Source organism: Eupeodes corollae, chromosome 1, assembly GCF_945859685.1.
Source record: "Eupeodes corollae chromosome 1, idEupCoro1.1, whole genome shotgun sequence".
Classification (NCBI taxonomy): domain Eukaryota; kingdom Metazoa; phylum Arthropoda; class Insecta; order Diptera; family Syrphidae; genus Eupeodes; species Eupeodes corollae.
This window is the reverse complement of record NC_079147.1, coordinates 63,478,808-63,495,125: the sequence shown is the minus strand read 5'-3', so window position 1 is coordinate 63,495,125 and position 16,318 is coordinate 63,478,808. Positions and strand designations below refer to the sequence as shown.

General features: G+C 34.1%; 1 protein-coding gene across 4 annotated transcripts in view; it reads left to right on the top strand.

Moving 5' to 3' along the window:
• The window catches only part of LOC129943330 (uncharacterized), a 371,384-nt gene extending 360,949 nt beyond the window's left edge, over nucleotides 1-10,435 (top strand). For 2 of the 4 annotated variants that reach the window (XM_056052677.1, XM_056052678.1), the window contains exons 17-19: nucleotides 856-983; nucleotides 9,272-9,382; nucleotides 9,489-10,435. In XM_056052677.1, coding sequence (XP_055908652.1) covers nucleotides 856-983; nucleotides 9,272-9,382; nucleotides 9,489-9,734 — 485 coding nt within the window. In that variant the 3' untranslated portion in view covers nucleotides 9,735-10,435. The remainder of the gene's footprint in view (nucleotides 1-855; nucleotides 984-9,271; nucleotides 9,383-9,488) is intronic. The other 2 variants (XM_056052679.1, XM_056052680.1) reach the window with 1 other exon arrangement.
• Nucleotides 10,436-16,318: the final 5,883 nt, after the last annotated feature.

Below are 16,318 nucleotides of genomic sequence, written 5' to 3'. Positions count from 1 at the left end.
AGACCATTCGTAGAATAACCATTTACATAAATAAAAAACGATCTTAGTCGTTTCTTTTGGAAAACAAATCGAAAACATAGTTTCTTAAATCGCTAACTACCGATTTGATTACAAATAAATCACCCCAAAGTTTTGCTGTCATTCTGGAGTTTATATGGTTTGTGATGAAATTGCAAAGGTGGCTGGGTCCTCTAGTTAACAATAAAAATAAAACAAGTGATATGTGCAGAAAAATTTTGAATTATCTTATAAGTATACATTATGTCGTCTTGTCACCAAATTTTCGTTTATAACTCAACTATGAAAAACGTGCCTATGATGTTAGGATTAAAATTGTTCAAAATCTTCCAAGAAAATAGGAAAATCACTTAAGTGTGAATGACAGATATTACAAACTCAAAGTCGAATCCAAGTGGGAAAACAAATTTGTTTCCAAATAATTGTCAACCATAATTTAAATTATAAACACACTTAAATTGAAAGTCCTTTTCTTTTAAATGGATTTAAAGAAAAAACAACAACAACCAAACAAAACACATGTGCGGGAAAGTGAATACGATAAAATATCGATTTGATGAATTTCTGAGAAAATACAAAAAAAGAAAAACTATTTACAGATCAGAACCAGTGCATACGACCATGTCGTGCATTTTATTTGTCCTCTGGGTAAAATATAAATTTATTGCTTCAGTCACTTGCATGAAATTGTTTTTTCTCTTTAAATCAATTTTTATTATTTTTTATCTCAGGATGTATTTTATTCTTACTTTTACTATATACATATGTGCATATGTATTTGTACTGTACACATATGGATGAATAAATATCCTTTTTGTTTTGTTGTATTTATTTCAGGTGGAGTCTTCCTTTTACTTGGCTATAGTTCAGCGGATGAGGCGCTCCTGCGACCGCATACAAATCTCGGTGTACAGGATGCAGTGAGAGCTCTTCAGCAATATGTCACCACACATATTGACAATCAGGTAGGAAAGGAATGATAAATTGATTTCTTATGTTCGAATGAATGAAAGAATGAATTTATATAATGATATCGACTCACAGTGAATATGTGAATATTGACGAAGTTAAAGGAAAAGAAAGGATATGATGGTTTTTATTCTTTTTTTTCAATATAATTTGTAAAAACGTTATGAATTTTTATCATGTGACATATTCAGATATATACTCGTTCATACTATACTTATAAGGATACATAAGACGAAGGTCTGTTTTGGATTATGATTGAGTAAGGATGTGTGGAATGGATAAAATCATTAAAGAAAGAATATCATTCTTATTCTTTTTATGAGATTATAAGTTGATATTCGTATATGATGAATCTGCACTTATGTTTATATTAAATCACTCAATAAGCTTAAATGATGAACACACACAAACAAACACGAAAAAAGTTCTCACAAATCTTCTGTTTTGGGAATTAATATCTCATAGTCTTGTCAAACCTTAATAATACCGCATATTAATGTGAATGTGTAAATGATTTATTCATTTTCTCTTTTGTCCTTCACAATATTGAAAAAAAAGTTGATGAGAAAATTCTGAATCCCAAGGGCTATCGAATCGTTAAATTGTATTAAAAATACTAAACCTTCTTTAGCGAATAATAAGTCCACAAAATGAATATGAGCTTATTGGAAAGTGTGTTGGGATACAAATTCACAAATTGTATTTCTATTGATTCGTAGGATATCCTTTTTTATCGATATGCTCTTATTTTTCAGATACTGATGGGTCAGAACTCAATATGGTGTTAATTCTCTTTTCTTCAAAAAGCAACAAATAAGATTTAATTTGATGTGGCAAAAGTGTGCTCGAATAGTACTTCAAGTTTGTGGATAACGTGCGCCACCGTTTTCCTTGATAAAAAGTTATGGACTTATTTCCCCTTTCCTTTTTTCAGATTAAATATATTTAATTATGACCCACTAAAGTTGAATTTTTGTTATTTTTTTTTTAAATTGTTAGTAAATTGTTAGAACGTGACCCAGATGAAAACTAAGTAGAGTGATAAGCGAGATTTTTTATTAAAGCAATCCGGGAAAATTGGATGAATACTCATTTTCTGTTTCCAATTTTTAATACGAGACAAATTTTTTAACTTCTTTGAAGACTTTTGACCGATAAAAGTGAGCTTAAAGTAAAAGTACAAAACATTTAGGATTACGATATACAACTTTCAATACTAAAAGTGGTTTCAAATGTCATAAGACCCAACACAAATATTTTAACTTTTTGTTGTAGTACGATGTGGGTATAACTACAAATCTTGGACTTGAAAACTTTTCTCGGTTTTGTGAAACTCAAATCTGCCTAATAAAACAACACCAAAATATTGAAAATATCATATTGCCCGAAAACTTTTTCAAAAAAAATGCCACTAAGTCATAACACCCACATTTCTATTGTTCAAAAGATGTGTTTCAATATTTCGGCATTATGACAAAATGTTTGTATATTTTGTCCACTATAACATATATTTTATAACCTGGAAGCAAACATTAAACGAAAAGATGTCAGATCGCCCAAAAACACGTATCATCAAGAAAGCGCAACAAACATGTTTGACTTTCATTTCACATTCAGAAAGCACCAAAAGGCCAATTTTCAAAGTTAAACAAAACGGTTACAGTTCTAGCTCCCAGAATTATGGCGTATAATCAGTAAAATATGTTCTTAGGGTTTGCTGCCTACTTCAACACCCCTTGCTGGGCTAACTACAGGTTTTGGGGTGGTTTGAATCCAGATTTTTTAAATACAAACAAATTTGCATAAACCCAAACACTATAAAGAGTAAAAGGAGTGGAATTGCAGGTTGGCAGCGTACGTCCAAAACAAACCACACACTGTTTATACGCGCCTCAAAACCCAATAAGAAATCTTTTGAGCATTATATGATGTTTATGAATTTGGGCGTTATGAAATTGAAAGTTGGTTTTGGGTGATATCATATTTTATTTGGACATTCTTAGTGATATTTTTTGGCTTTTATGTTGTTTTATGATTTGGGTTATATGTTTAGTTTAGTTCATTTTTTTCGAAGTAAGTATAAAAATCATAATTGTAGAAATGCCCAAAATGAATGCCACAAACTCTTCTTACAAATTTTGAAGTTCTTTAATTTAAAATTTGTTTTGTTACTACTACTTTGGGTTTTTTAACTTTTTGGACTTTGTGACCACTTTCCAGAATTTGAGCGTTATGTTTTTGGGCAAAAAGACCTTACGCCTTTTATGTATATTTATATACGCTACTTTATTCCAGTTGGGCTTCCCAAAAAACTAACTGTGCACAATTTTACCTTTTCTCTTTTAATATGAGGAATCCATATTCGACCTTATTAAAGATTTTCTACCCATAACAGTGAATTAGATGTGAAAGTCGAAACGAAATTTATAAGACCCACGTAAGCAGTTGTCAGTGAACTTTCGTTGGGGAAGGTCCCCCTGTGTTGTGCGTCCGTTGTGCATGCGCGTCTTATTAGAGTCTTGTGCCTAATCGTTATATTTGTCTAATTTTTTCCCGTAAATCTTAAATGTTAATATACAAAATTAAATAAAACAAATAATCAATAACAAAACGAAACCAAAAAATATAGCAAACAATATATAAAGAGTGATGAAAAAAAAACAGCAAAAATAAAAAAAAACAATAATCACGCCACACCAAATCAATTACAATAAAACAAAAACAACAAACAACCAACAAAATAAATAATACATATAATGATAAGCCAACTCAACATAGCGATAGCACAGTGAGAACCATCCTTCACATTTCCCTTCTCTCGTACAGTCGCATGGCTTAGCATGTGTATCAAATTGCATTGTGTTTAATAACTAATGCAATTGATACACAGACTACGTCATCGTTGATAACAGATTGTTGACAACAAAAATTATACTGTTTTGAATTAACAGGGCCGGATTCGATTCTTGTCACTATTAAGGCATAACACTAGTAGTGGCGTGTATCGAATAGCATTCTGTGGTTCAACTCAGTAATATTTTTCTTATAGTCTTCGTCTGTTTTGGTTTTTGTGTTTCTTTTATTTGCAATGGCTGGAAATTTCAGGGTAGATTATTGTAATATTCGTGGGCTTAGATCGAATTTTCTTTCTGTGTACTCCCATACCGCTTTAAACATCCCAGCTGTATTGGCACTAAGTGAAACCCAAGTGGGTGAGGATTCCGATCCCACTGAATTCTTTATTCAAGGGTATAATTTGGTGCCATTATTCTTTTCTCACCTTGGTCTCGCCATATACATTAGGAATGATGTTGCTTATCAGTTTTTGCCACAATATGGTCTCTGCACCAACTCTTTTTTCAATTTTATGTGGTTTAAATTTTCCGTGAATAAGCAAATCATTCCTTTATCGAAGCCCCAATCTAGACAGAGTGTCAACTTCTCGTGAATTTGATGCTTTGTCTGATTCCATCCAAAGAATTGTTTCGTCCTATCCTCGCACTGAAATCGTTCTTACGTTCGATTTCAATATACACAATTCTTCATGGCTTCAACATTCGGGCCAGCCAACACCAGAAGGAGTGTGTGCTGAGATCTTCGCTGAGTTAAACCACCTAACTCAGCTGGTCAAAGAGCCCACTCGAATATCGGACGTGGTAGGTCGAGCAGAAAACACTCTTGACTTGTTTCTTACCTCTGACCCTGGTAAGTACACTATTAGTGTTCTATCTCCTCTAGGAACATCTGACCATTGTGTCATATCAGCAAATTTCTCGTGTAAAAACTCTCCAGTTAAAGAAAGAGCTCCTAAGAGAACCGTTTGGCAATACGAGAAAGCCAACTCGGACGGCCTCAATAATTACTTCAGGATCTTTAACTGGTCACTATGCTTCCTCGATAGTGACGTTGACGCCAGCGCTGATATGATCACAAGTTTAATTCTCCTGGGAATGAGAACTTTTATACCAAACAGGGTTAAAAGTATCAGACCCAAGGAAAACGCATGGTTCGATGCGAGCTGTAAAGAGGTTACTAGGGTTAAGAAGGTAAGTTTCCGTTGTTTCAAAGCCAATCCAACTGAGGAAAACCGGAATAAGTTCAAGCAAGCCAGGAAGGCCTGCAACGCCCATATTCGACGGACCAAATTTTTACATGACCAAAAATTACGGCAAAAAATACTGCAATGTCCCAAAGGCAGTACAAATTTTTGGTCATTTGTAAAAAATATGAGGAATTCTTCCTCTTCCTCGGGTCCTACGGTGTCGTTGTGAATGACATTCCATTTATTAGCTCTTTAGAGAAAGCAAATCTCTTTGCTAGGCAGCCAGTGAGTGTTATGACTCCGCCTGTACTTGATCGAGCTAATGATTCTATGGGGCAAACGGAAGCTTTTTAATGTCCGACAGTATGGCTTTCGTAACAATAAGTACACTGGTGATCTCATGGTTCATCTTACCAAACAGTGGAACAAATCTTTACATAGTTTTGGAGAAAGTAAGATTATTGCACTAGATACTTCAAAAGCATTTGATAGGGTTTGGCATCAGGCTCTCTTATCGAAAATGCGTGCTTTCGGTTTGCATGAATCCCTCCTTCTTTGGATTAGTAATTACCTTTCGAATCGTTCAATACAAGTTGTATTGGATGGATTCAAGTCTGAAAACCACAAAATAAATGCTGGTGTGCCCCAGGGCTCTGTTCTATCTCCAACATTCTTTCTCATTTTTATTAATGATCTCCTGTCTGCAACATCTAATCCAATACATTGTTTCGCTGACGATAGTACTCTTAGCTTTTCATATTCGTTTTCAGATTCACACCCCTCTTCTTCGGATGTGGAACTGCAATGACAAGATATGATAAGCTCATTAAATTCCGACCTAAACAGCACTGTTCAATTGGGAATAAGAAACCGCGTCGAATTTAATGCTTCGAAAACGCAATGCTGTCTTGTATCGATAAAGCGAAATATATCCCCCCTGCCATTATCCATAAATGACACTTGCATCGAGGAAACTGAACATCTCAATATTTTTGGTTTGTGTATCACCAACCACCTTTTGTGGAACGATCACATACGCGATGTCGCCAAAAATGCTTGAGCATAACTCCCATATCTGGGCTGGTGCTCCTGCAACTTTCTTAAGCCTCTTGGATAGTATTGAACGTAGAGCATTTAGACTGATTGGTGATATTACCATCATAAGATCATTTACGTCACTTGAACATCGTCGAAATGTTTCTTGTCTCACCCTGTTTTACCGTTATTTTAATGGTTTATGCTCTAGAGAATTAACTAGCTGCATTCCTCCCCTTAAACAGTTCAACCGTAATACTCGCGCTTCTAGGAAAGCTCATCAATATACCCTCGAACCCAACTTTGGTCCTTTTGTCAAGTACTGAGATTCGTTCTCTAGCCGTACTATGCGAATGTGGAATGCCTTGCCACACTCTGTCTTTCCCAGCTATTGCAATATTCAGGAATTCAAAACCAATGTGCACCGACATCTCCTTTCAACCCCTCTCTCCCTTTCCTAGTGCTCACACTGTGTCTACATAATAAGGGTAATATATCCCCTTGAGTGTGCGCTTATTATAAAAAAAAAACAGGCTAACTTGAATGTTATCAACCATTTTTTAACCCAAACGTAAAAAAAATTCATAATAAACTTGTAATCAACTTGACGAATGTTCGACGGTCTACCATCATTCATTTAAAAAAAAATGTGCTGCGTATTAAGCACACCCGTTATGCGTTCTTTCCAACACGTCTTTAAGTAACTCGCTGTTTCCTTTGATCTGGAAGAGCTCCTTCATAATACCAGTACACAAAAAAGGTCCTAAAAATGGAATAATAAACTACCGACCTATTGCTAAATCATCTGTGACACCAAAACTCTTTGAGTCAATCGTATATAGCGTCTTTTCTTTTCACTGAAGTAACTAGAATGGTTTTGTTAAAAAGCGTTCAATTGTTGCTAATGTGTTTCACTTTACGTCCTTTTGTTCAGATGATTTTGAAAAACGTGAACAAGGAGATTGTATCTTTACTGATTTCAACAAGCCTTTGACAAATTGTTTCTTAAAACATTACTGTAAAAACTATTGCAGCAAGGTTTTAACGATTATTTCATAAGCCGGATCTCCTGCAAGATCGACGTTATAGTGTTAAATTTCGTAGTGATTGTTCAAGTTCATTTCTTGTTAATTCTGGTGTCCCCCAGGGTAGCCACATTGATCCTATTCTATTTGTTTTATTTATAAATGACTTGGTTTACATTATTTTTTCTTTTAAATTAACTCTACATCTGACTGACTTCTCTTGCAAGAAGACTTAATATTATTCAGGAAATGGTGCAATAACAATTGTCTTGTTTTAAATGTTGGCAAATGTAAAACTATGAGTCTTACACGCAAAAAAGTTCCAATCGTTTTAAGTTACATCTCACATGTTGGATCCTTGTCCTTTAAGTAGAGTATATGTATTTTCTGCCTTGGGTGTTGTCTTAGATCCTAAACTAACATTCAATGAACATATTAACTTCATAGTTAAAAAAGCAAATAGAGTTCGGGGTTTTATTAAGAGATTTAGCCGTGTTTTTCGAGATCCATATGTTTTAAAATTACTTTTTGTTTCATTTGTGAGACCAGTCCTGGAATATGCTTGTACAGTTTGGTCACCTTACTACAACGTACACAAGACTCGAAGCCATTTAGAAAAGATTTTTACTTTTTCTCTACGGTCCCTTTCGTGGTTTCATGATATTTATCCATTACCGCCTTATTCACAAAGACTTTCGCTTATAAATCTCCCTCCTTGAGAAATCATAGAATGTACTTGCAGTTTTGTTTTATTGTTGGAATAATAAACGGACAAATTTCATCACCATCAGTTCTTGGTAGTTTAAACTTTAGTTTAAGTCGTTCAAGTATAAGACTCCAGAAACCATGGAATACTAGTTTTAGCAGATCAAACTATGGTGTACATGGCCAATTAAATCAATTAATTGACATCTATAAATAAATGTTACCCTTTTATTAATTCTCCAAATGATTGGAAATTAATGTTTTTCAACAGTCTAGATTAAGTTTTTGGATTTTAAGTACATATTAAGAATTGTTAACGTTAGTATTTAATGAATTAAAAATAAACAAAAATCGTTATTTACAAAAAGTAAAAACCTTAATTGCTAATATTTTGGTAAATAAAATTATGGGATTATTTCCAATTTCCTACTTTTAATACAAAAGATTTTGGGTACCCTTTATTAATAATTGTTGAAAGTGCAAGCCACATTGTGATGAATCAAAACTCAATATAGTGTTAGTGTGCTCGAACCATACCAAAAATTGCTACTCAGTAAAGATTTTCAACACATAGTTGTGAGTTCAAAATTTATGTTTAAGAAAAAGTTTTTTTTTTAATTATGACTCCTCCAAGTGAGCCAAAATCCGAACGTGATCATTTGTCCTGATGTGAGGAAGTCACTTTATTTTGATATTTAAAAAAACAAGTGCTTCTTAAGAGAAATGAATGTAAGAATGATTATTTCACTTTTAAGAAGAAGGTTTACCAAAAGTTTTGGTCTTGTGATCTGCGACTGTAAAATTGTCATAATTTATGTAGACATTTTTTAAGTTCAAGAGTCTATCGTTTTATTTTTATCATTAAAGTAATTTATACTTGTCAAAACTGAAATCTACCTATCTTAGCAATCTAGACGGGTATGCATTTTTATCGTGATGGATCTTCACTAAATACAACAACTGTGGGTTTTCTTTTCAGTCCCTGTATTAAATAAATAAGTTTATTAAAGATTTTTGACTTTTTATCATTGGGTTAGAAGTAAATATCAGTATTGTGGACTTATGACTCCACAAAGTTAGTTACAATTCAATTTTAAAGCTTTATCTTGGTGTAAGAAAATAATATACCCCATTAGTGTCTGAAACAGAGTTTTAAAAAAGTCTTGTAAACATAGGAGCCCAAGAACGGGACCACTCTTCACTACCTGAATATGACAAAACGTTGTTTTATTTCAAATACTTGCTAAGGTAGAAGACAAAATGCGTGGCTTATAACTTGTCCAAAACCTGAAGTCCATTGCCTTTGTCTTTAATTCATTTTTGATTCGTCCTTCTATATGCTTTCTATATAAACCAAGAAGCCTTAAAAAGTATGAATGAGTTGAGTTGAATTAATCTAGTTTAATTAATTCTGTTTTTAAAATTAAGTTGAATCTAATTTAAATCACACCATTTTTCGGTTGAATTTCTTTAACAGACGATGTGCACGCTGACTCTTTTCAACATGACAGATGAGAATATTATAATTGCAGCTCGACTACCACATGATGCAAAGCTGAAAGCCATCGACCTGCTCCGAAAAGAAAAGGTAAATTAATAACTTCCTATGCCAAAGTCCTCTTTGAAAAATATCAAAATATATTAGAGCCTCCTTTAACTTACTCCTTTTGTTTGGTTTTTTGTTTCTTCAACAGGAGGAATGCACGAATATTTTGAAGACCATAAGTCATCACATAAACACCGAACACAGTGAACTACAATCCCACCGACTGTTAAGCATATTCAAGATGTCCGAAGTCGAAGTAATATGGCCGGAGAGTAGTAGTGCCAATTCTCCAACAACCATCCTAGGCAGTTGCACCCTCCTAACATCTCTGATGTTTTCCCTATTGCCATTCGTTAGCTGGACCCTTTTAAAGACAAGCTACGAAGAGACATGACATTAAATTGATTATTCGCCAAGGACTAGAAATATATCTGCGGTCGAAAAGTTCAACTATGAAAGTATGAAAACAGGAAGTAAGTCCGCTATTTTAAACTATAACTGCGTAGAATAAGCATTTTAGGAATATGTGTAGAGTATAAGATGAAAGACCCGTTGTAAGTATAATATGTAGAATGATGATATGATGATTAAGAGTGCGTGAGAATGCATCATAAAATGTATATGTATGTAGGTTAGGACATCAAGAAGTTTGAAGAGGTGTAAAATATAATTTAAGAGAAGTCGTAAGCAAGAAGTTGCATTTCTCAGCAGGTGAATAATTTAATGACAGAAATGATTGCATCCCTATGACAAAGGATGTAAGGAAAGGATTTCAACAGACATTAAATGGTTTTGCTTGGAATTTTGTCTATTGTTTTGTTAATTTGTTAATTAAATGTCATTTAAGATTTTTGGCTCTGTCAAGGCTTATGTGAGGAATATTGGTTCATACTCAAGGATTATTTTCTGTCCTACTTAAATTTGTAAAGAAATTCATAAAGAATTATTAAGTTTCAATCTTTGTGAGATGGAAAGGATCACAAATGGAAATGGCAAAATACATAACCTTGAGTTGTAAAGTTTAAAAGAAAAATAACTTTAGAATTTTTTTAATTCAATTTTTCCTTACTAAAAGTTGTTACTCTCCACAACATAAAATTTTCAACTTTTTTGGATTTTGGATTTTGACCATCGCTTCAGTTCAGTTTTCTTGGTTGAAACCTAAATTCACAAGTTCAGTTTTTAATACAGTGTTTTTATGCTGCTAACTTTATACAGTTTATAAATGGTTGTTCATAAAAAAGCTTAGCATTTTTTAAATCAATTAATTTATTTGCTGTACGCTTGCTCTCAGCAAACGATCAACGGACTTGGATGATGACACAGCCCATGTAACAACAAATATTAATACCCATCTTGATGATGTAAATTTTCCAACTTGCGCCTAAAGTATCCGGCAAACAATTCAAGTACTCGCCATCAATATCCACTAAGCGATGTTTAAGCTATAGCACAACTAGTGTGTCAGAATACGATACTACGAATACAGTTATGCTAGCCACCTAAACGACGTTGTGTTACATTAATAAAATAAAGCATTTAACATTCGTGTAGTACGGCTAAAGAACGGAGCTTTATACATGACTGTTTGATAGAAATTGGTATCGAAGGTCATCTTCGAAGATGTAGGAACTGCAGGTATAACGATTGAATGGCTTGAGAAAAAGAATGCAACTAACTCTCTTACGAGAGAAAATTGAAATATTGCTCAGGCAAAGTAAATTAATAAGTTGTGACATTGTCTACAAATAGTTTGAGCACTTTATTTATCACTAGCCTAGAAATGTGCGTTATACTGAAGCGTTAAATACATATAAGTCTTAAAGAAAATAAGAATATATAGGGTTTTTCAATAAAGACTAGTAGATGTCGTGTTTGTTTGCTGAGTGACACGAACCGCCGCGCGGTCTCCTGCTGAAACCACATGTCGTCTAAGTCCAAATGGTTCAATTTGGGCCATAAGAAATTAGTTATCATCGTTGTATAGCACTCGCTGTTGACAGTGACCGCCTCGCTTACGTCAATTTCAAAAAAATACAGACCAATTACACCAAAACACCGACCAAAAATCCACTTCAAACGGTACATTTTTGAGGATGCATTATCACCTGGTGAGGCTCACGTTGGCTTTGGTTGGTGTTGTCCCATATACGGTAACTTTGCTTGTTAACTTTTCGGCCAAAAGTGGGGTCCTCTTCCAACTGATTTAAAGCCCAGTCAACGAACAAACGGTGCGCATGGCGCTGTCCATGGTCATAAACTTTGAGTTCCTGAGTCAGTTGGATCTGTTGCAGGTGTAGGTCCAAGTCCTAACGCAAAATTCGATAAGATGAAGTCTACGAAAGGCCAAGTTCCTATGCACGGCGAGGAACAGACTCGACCTCGGGTTCTACTGTTCTCTTTTGCGGACCGCGGTGATGTTCTCGGCCGATCTTGCTGACCTTGAACGAACAGTTGTTGGCTGACTGTTTACTGAACCGATCGTCTCAAATTTGGCCACCAAAAATTAAAGAGTCCACTGTGAAGAGCCACCACGTCTACCGTAAAATGTGGCACAATGCGCGCAAGATTTGTATTAACGAACACTCACTTTGATAACAAAGTTTTATCATTTGAACATGACGTTCAATCGTGTAACTTGCCATGATGATATGGCATAAGCAAAACAAAGTGACAGCCAAAATCTACCCGTTCCAATTAAAAACACAAAATATCGTTCTTCACTTTTACATCCAATTTTAAACTTTTCTGAATCAAGTATCGCGGTTTTCCATCGTTTGTGCACCCTAGCATGCTCCCTCCAGTCGTCAAAACTCTTGCATTTGAAAACTAAGGTTCGGTTTAAAAGTGGTCACCTTGATCCTATCGGCATCCAATTCTCCTTAACTCTGGTGCTTAAATTAGGTTATTGTTGACCAATGGCATTGATTTGAAAACCCCAATTTGACGGATGTAACTATCATCTGTCAAAGTTTAAAGCTAATAACTTCATTGCTCATATTGACAAGGTTCTTAAGAATCTTTCGTTGACTTCTATTTCAAGGTTAGGTTAGGTTGGAGTGGCTGTCCAGATGTCATTGACTCACGTAGACCTCAAGGGTCCATTGTGATACCACTAATGAGATTTCTCATGGGAGAGTAATGAACTTAAACAAACCATTTTGTACTTTTAATAAAGTTAGAGAGACGTTTTTATGTCAATCGTTGCCAGTTCACTGGTATTATCTAAGAAGGGATTACCGAGAAAGTTATTCCCTTTAATGGAGAGGGCTGGGCATGTACATAGAAGGTGTTGGACCATTTCCTCTTCGTCCTCGTCCATGAGCATGTCTTCCTATGAGGCAGTGTCCTGTTATTACTCCAATTGTAGAGCTTATACTTTGTCTGCTCAAGCCTATATTAAGCCTTTTGACCATTTTAAGTCTATGCTTGGCCATATTTGCTTGGTTGCTAGGCAGGTGGTACTCTGTGACCATCTAGCATTTGTTGATTCTAGAGCATATTGTTTGAGAAAATATTTGCATGTAGCAAGTGAAGTTCCTATGTTATGTTTTTGTCTAACATTAGGCAGAAGTGTTCCGTTTTTGGCGAGCTCATCGGCTTTGCAATTTCCCGAAATGTCTCTGTGGCCCGGCACCCAAATGAAACTGTTCCGTCATCTCATTCAGAGATAATCGACAATCGTGGACTGTTTGAGAGTTTGTGGAGACAGACGCGAGAGATTTAAGAGCGGCTTGGCTGTCTGAGAAGAGTCATGTATCCTTACATAACGATTTCTTTGAGCCAGGATAGTGCTTCTGCCTGGAATATACTACATTGATTGGGAAGTCTATAGAATAGACTGAGATTCAGTTGTGGCGAATAAATACCACTTCCAACTCCGTGATCGGTCTTTGAACCTTCTGTATAGAAGTGTACCGCATTGTCTTCCGGGGGTCTCTTCTTCCCAAGAGGTGGTATAGTCTAAGCGATCAGGGATAGATCTGAAACTATCTAGAATAGTAGTATGTCCAGTATTGTCACTGGTCCATTGAGAGGTGGTTTAAGCCTCACACATGAGTTGGCTGCCACCATTTCTATTTCAAAAATCCAATACATTTTGATTACAATCTGAATACAAAAAAATTCATGATTAAAAAGTCAACATAACAAAAAAGTAAGTATACGCCCAGTGTACATTTTGGTTAATTGTTGTTTAGGCAGAGAATACAACAAAAAGTTGAAGAAAAAAAGTGTCATAGTTCGTGCGCTATCACCATTTAATAAATAAAATAAATTAAATCTGGTTAGTGGCTTTTTCCAAAATTGCGAGCATCATAAACGCTTTAAAAACCTCGAATTATCTGCTGCAAGTTAAAAGAAATTTGTGTTTTTAGAATCATTAATATTTTTAGCAAATTAACAAAACAAAAGGCGAACTAGAAATTTTTAAATGAAATAATAAATATTATCCAAGAGAAGAATGAAGATTCTTGTTAACGGTGAAATTTCAAAAAGAGCAATAAATATTATGTATTAAATTAAATATAAAATAAGAAAAATAGGAAAATGAGTGAAAGAATTAAAAAACAAAAATTACTGCGCGAAGAATATTACTTAAAATAATTATAGTTTTATGATGAAAAAAAATTAAATTACTATAAAATTAATTTTTAAAAAAATATATAGATTATCGTTTTGTACGGACTGCTGTCTTTAAAAATAAATAAACAAAAAAGTATATAAATAATATTAGAAATATTTATAAAACAAGATAGGTAGGACTATAAATAAACCAAAAAATAAAATAAAGTAGAAAAGGTAAGTATATAAATATAAATAACCTTAAATTTAAAACAAAAATTGTAAAAATTAGTTATATCTCCCCCGAAAATACTGTATAGAACAATATTATTGAATAATGTGTAAGTGTGTATATATGCAAAAATATATGTACAGTTAAATACTGGAATGCAATTAAAATTAATTTTATTTTTTGTTTAAATGGTTAACAGGTTAAAATTTGTAAATATTATCAGAGATGGATTTTATTTTGGTTCAATTTTATTTTGTTTCAATTCAATTCAATTTGTAATTTTTTTTAAATTGATTTCCTTAATTAAACGTTCAGTTTCCTGGAAATTTTGTTTGTAATTGAAATAAAGGTTGAAAATTAAAATGAGAATTAAATTTGTATAAATTGAGCTATTTAAAAGTTCTTTTTTTTTGCTGTAAGTTATTTCATTTTTATTTTTGATATTCTACAGAACGTTTTCAATTTCAATAGGTTTTCCAATTTTTATTTTAAAACTTTTGATATAACACAAAAAATAGTTTTTAGAAATTAGAAATAGATACTATCTAATCTGATAAATGTAACCTTTTATTAAGAGTGCGATTTGTTGAATTTTTCATAGCAAGGAATAAATCGATTTTTGTTCTATATTTTGTTTTTGTCCTTTCACACTTTGATAGCGCAGATTATAGAAAATTCGTCTTTTTTATTCAAATACATCCTAAACAAAACTTATAGGTTGTTACATTTCAAGCAAATTAATTGGATTTCTGAAACTGATGAGTTACTTTTTTAAAAACACATAGGTACACTGGGTTACTTACGATAGGTCGATGAATATTCTGAAAGGCCCATGATAAACAAACTATCTGTTTCAAATTTAAATAAACGAACTGACAAAACTGTGAAAAGACCTTATATCCTTAGGTTTTCGGAAATATTCTTAGCTAAAACAGCTACAGAGAAAACTTGAATAAATTCTACGGGGTTGTTAATTCCTTATTGCAAAGCTTTTTCGACACTTTGCCATTGAAGTTCTAAATATGGGGTATAAGTGTGTATTAACACTAAAGAACGAAAAGTTATAGGAGATTTCATTAGCAAACCAGCTTAATAGATTAGAAGTTAAACACTGTCGGAGATAAAACGGTGCCCTGGGGCACACCAGCGTTTTTTTTTTGGAATTCAGACTTGATTGCACAGATAGAAAGGTTATTTCGAATCCAATGAAAAAGAGTTCTTTCTTTTAAAGGTGTGTATGCCTCAACCAACAAACTTCTACATCTAGTTCTGTCCTTAGCTGGTTGAGGTCACTTTAAACTTGTGAGCTCCACTTAATCTGCAGTCTGCCTTTAATGCACTGTCGTGTAAAAATCGTAGGACTTGTATCCTTCTCGCTAAGTCTACGTTGCTCTACAGCTCGTCGTTTCATCTTCTCATTCACTCACCTTCAATGCATACGGGACCGTAGATCATGCGAAGAGCTTTTCTCTCAAATCAACCCAAGGTGCTTTTATTCGCTTTTGTTATAGTTCATGCTTCTACATAGCAGGACGAGTATCATGAGGGTTCTAAAAGGCAATACTTTACAGGACTTTTCTACTCAATTTCTTGCTTAACCCAAAGAAACAGTGGAAACAGTTGGTGTTGTTTTCCGTGTTCCCAGTTATATCGGAGCCTAGGTGGACAAAGACCTTGCTGTTATATGCGGCCTTGAAATCGATGATGAGATGCTGGCTGTCAATTTGATGTTCTTGAGTTTCTTTCAGGATGTGTGGTAATGTGAATATTCCATCAACTGTCGACTTTCCCGGACCTTATCCACATTGATAACGATCAGGTTGTTGACGATGGACTTTAAACGTTCATATATAAGGGCAGCGAAGATTTTGGATGTAAAGGAGACTGATTCGTCTAAAGTTTTCCGATTTCAGTTGGATGTTTTCTTCCGAAGTTGTTGCTTGCTCCTTAATTTATTATCAACGACTTTTTTTTGAAGAGCTTGACATTCAATGCATCTGCTTTGACGTCTTTATTAGACTTATTTACTTTGTCTTAGTCGGGGGGAAAAGGTTGTTGGTATCGGTCGTCTATATTAATCCTATCTGACAGTGGATATTGGTTCATTATCACCGTTATACAGTCTACAGAAATTGTCATTATATATAGTCATTCGACTGCGTGGCGGTTTAAATATGATGTTT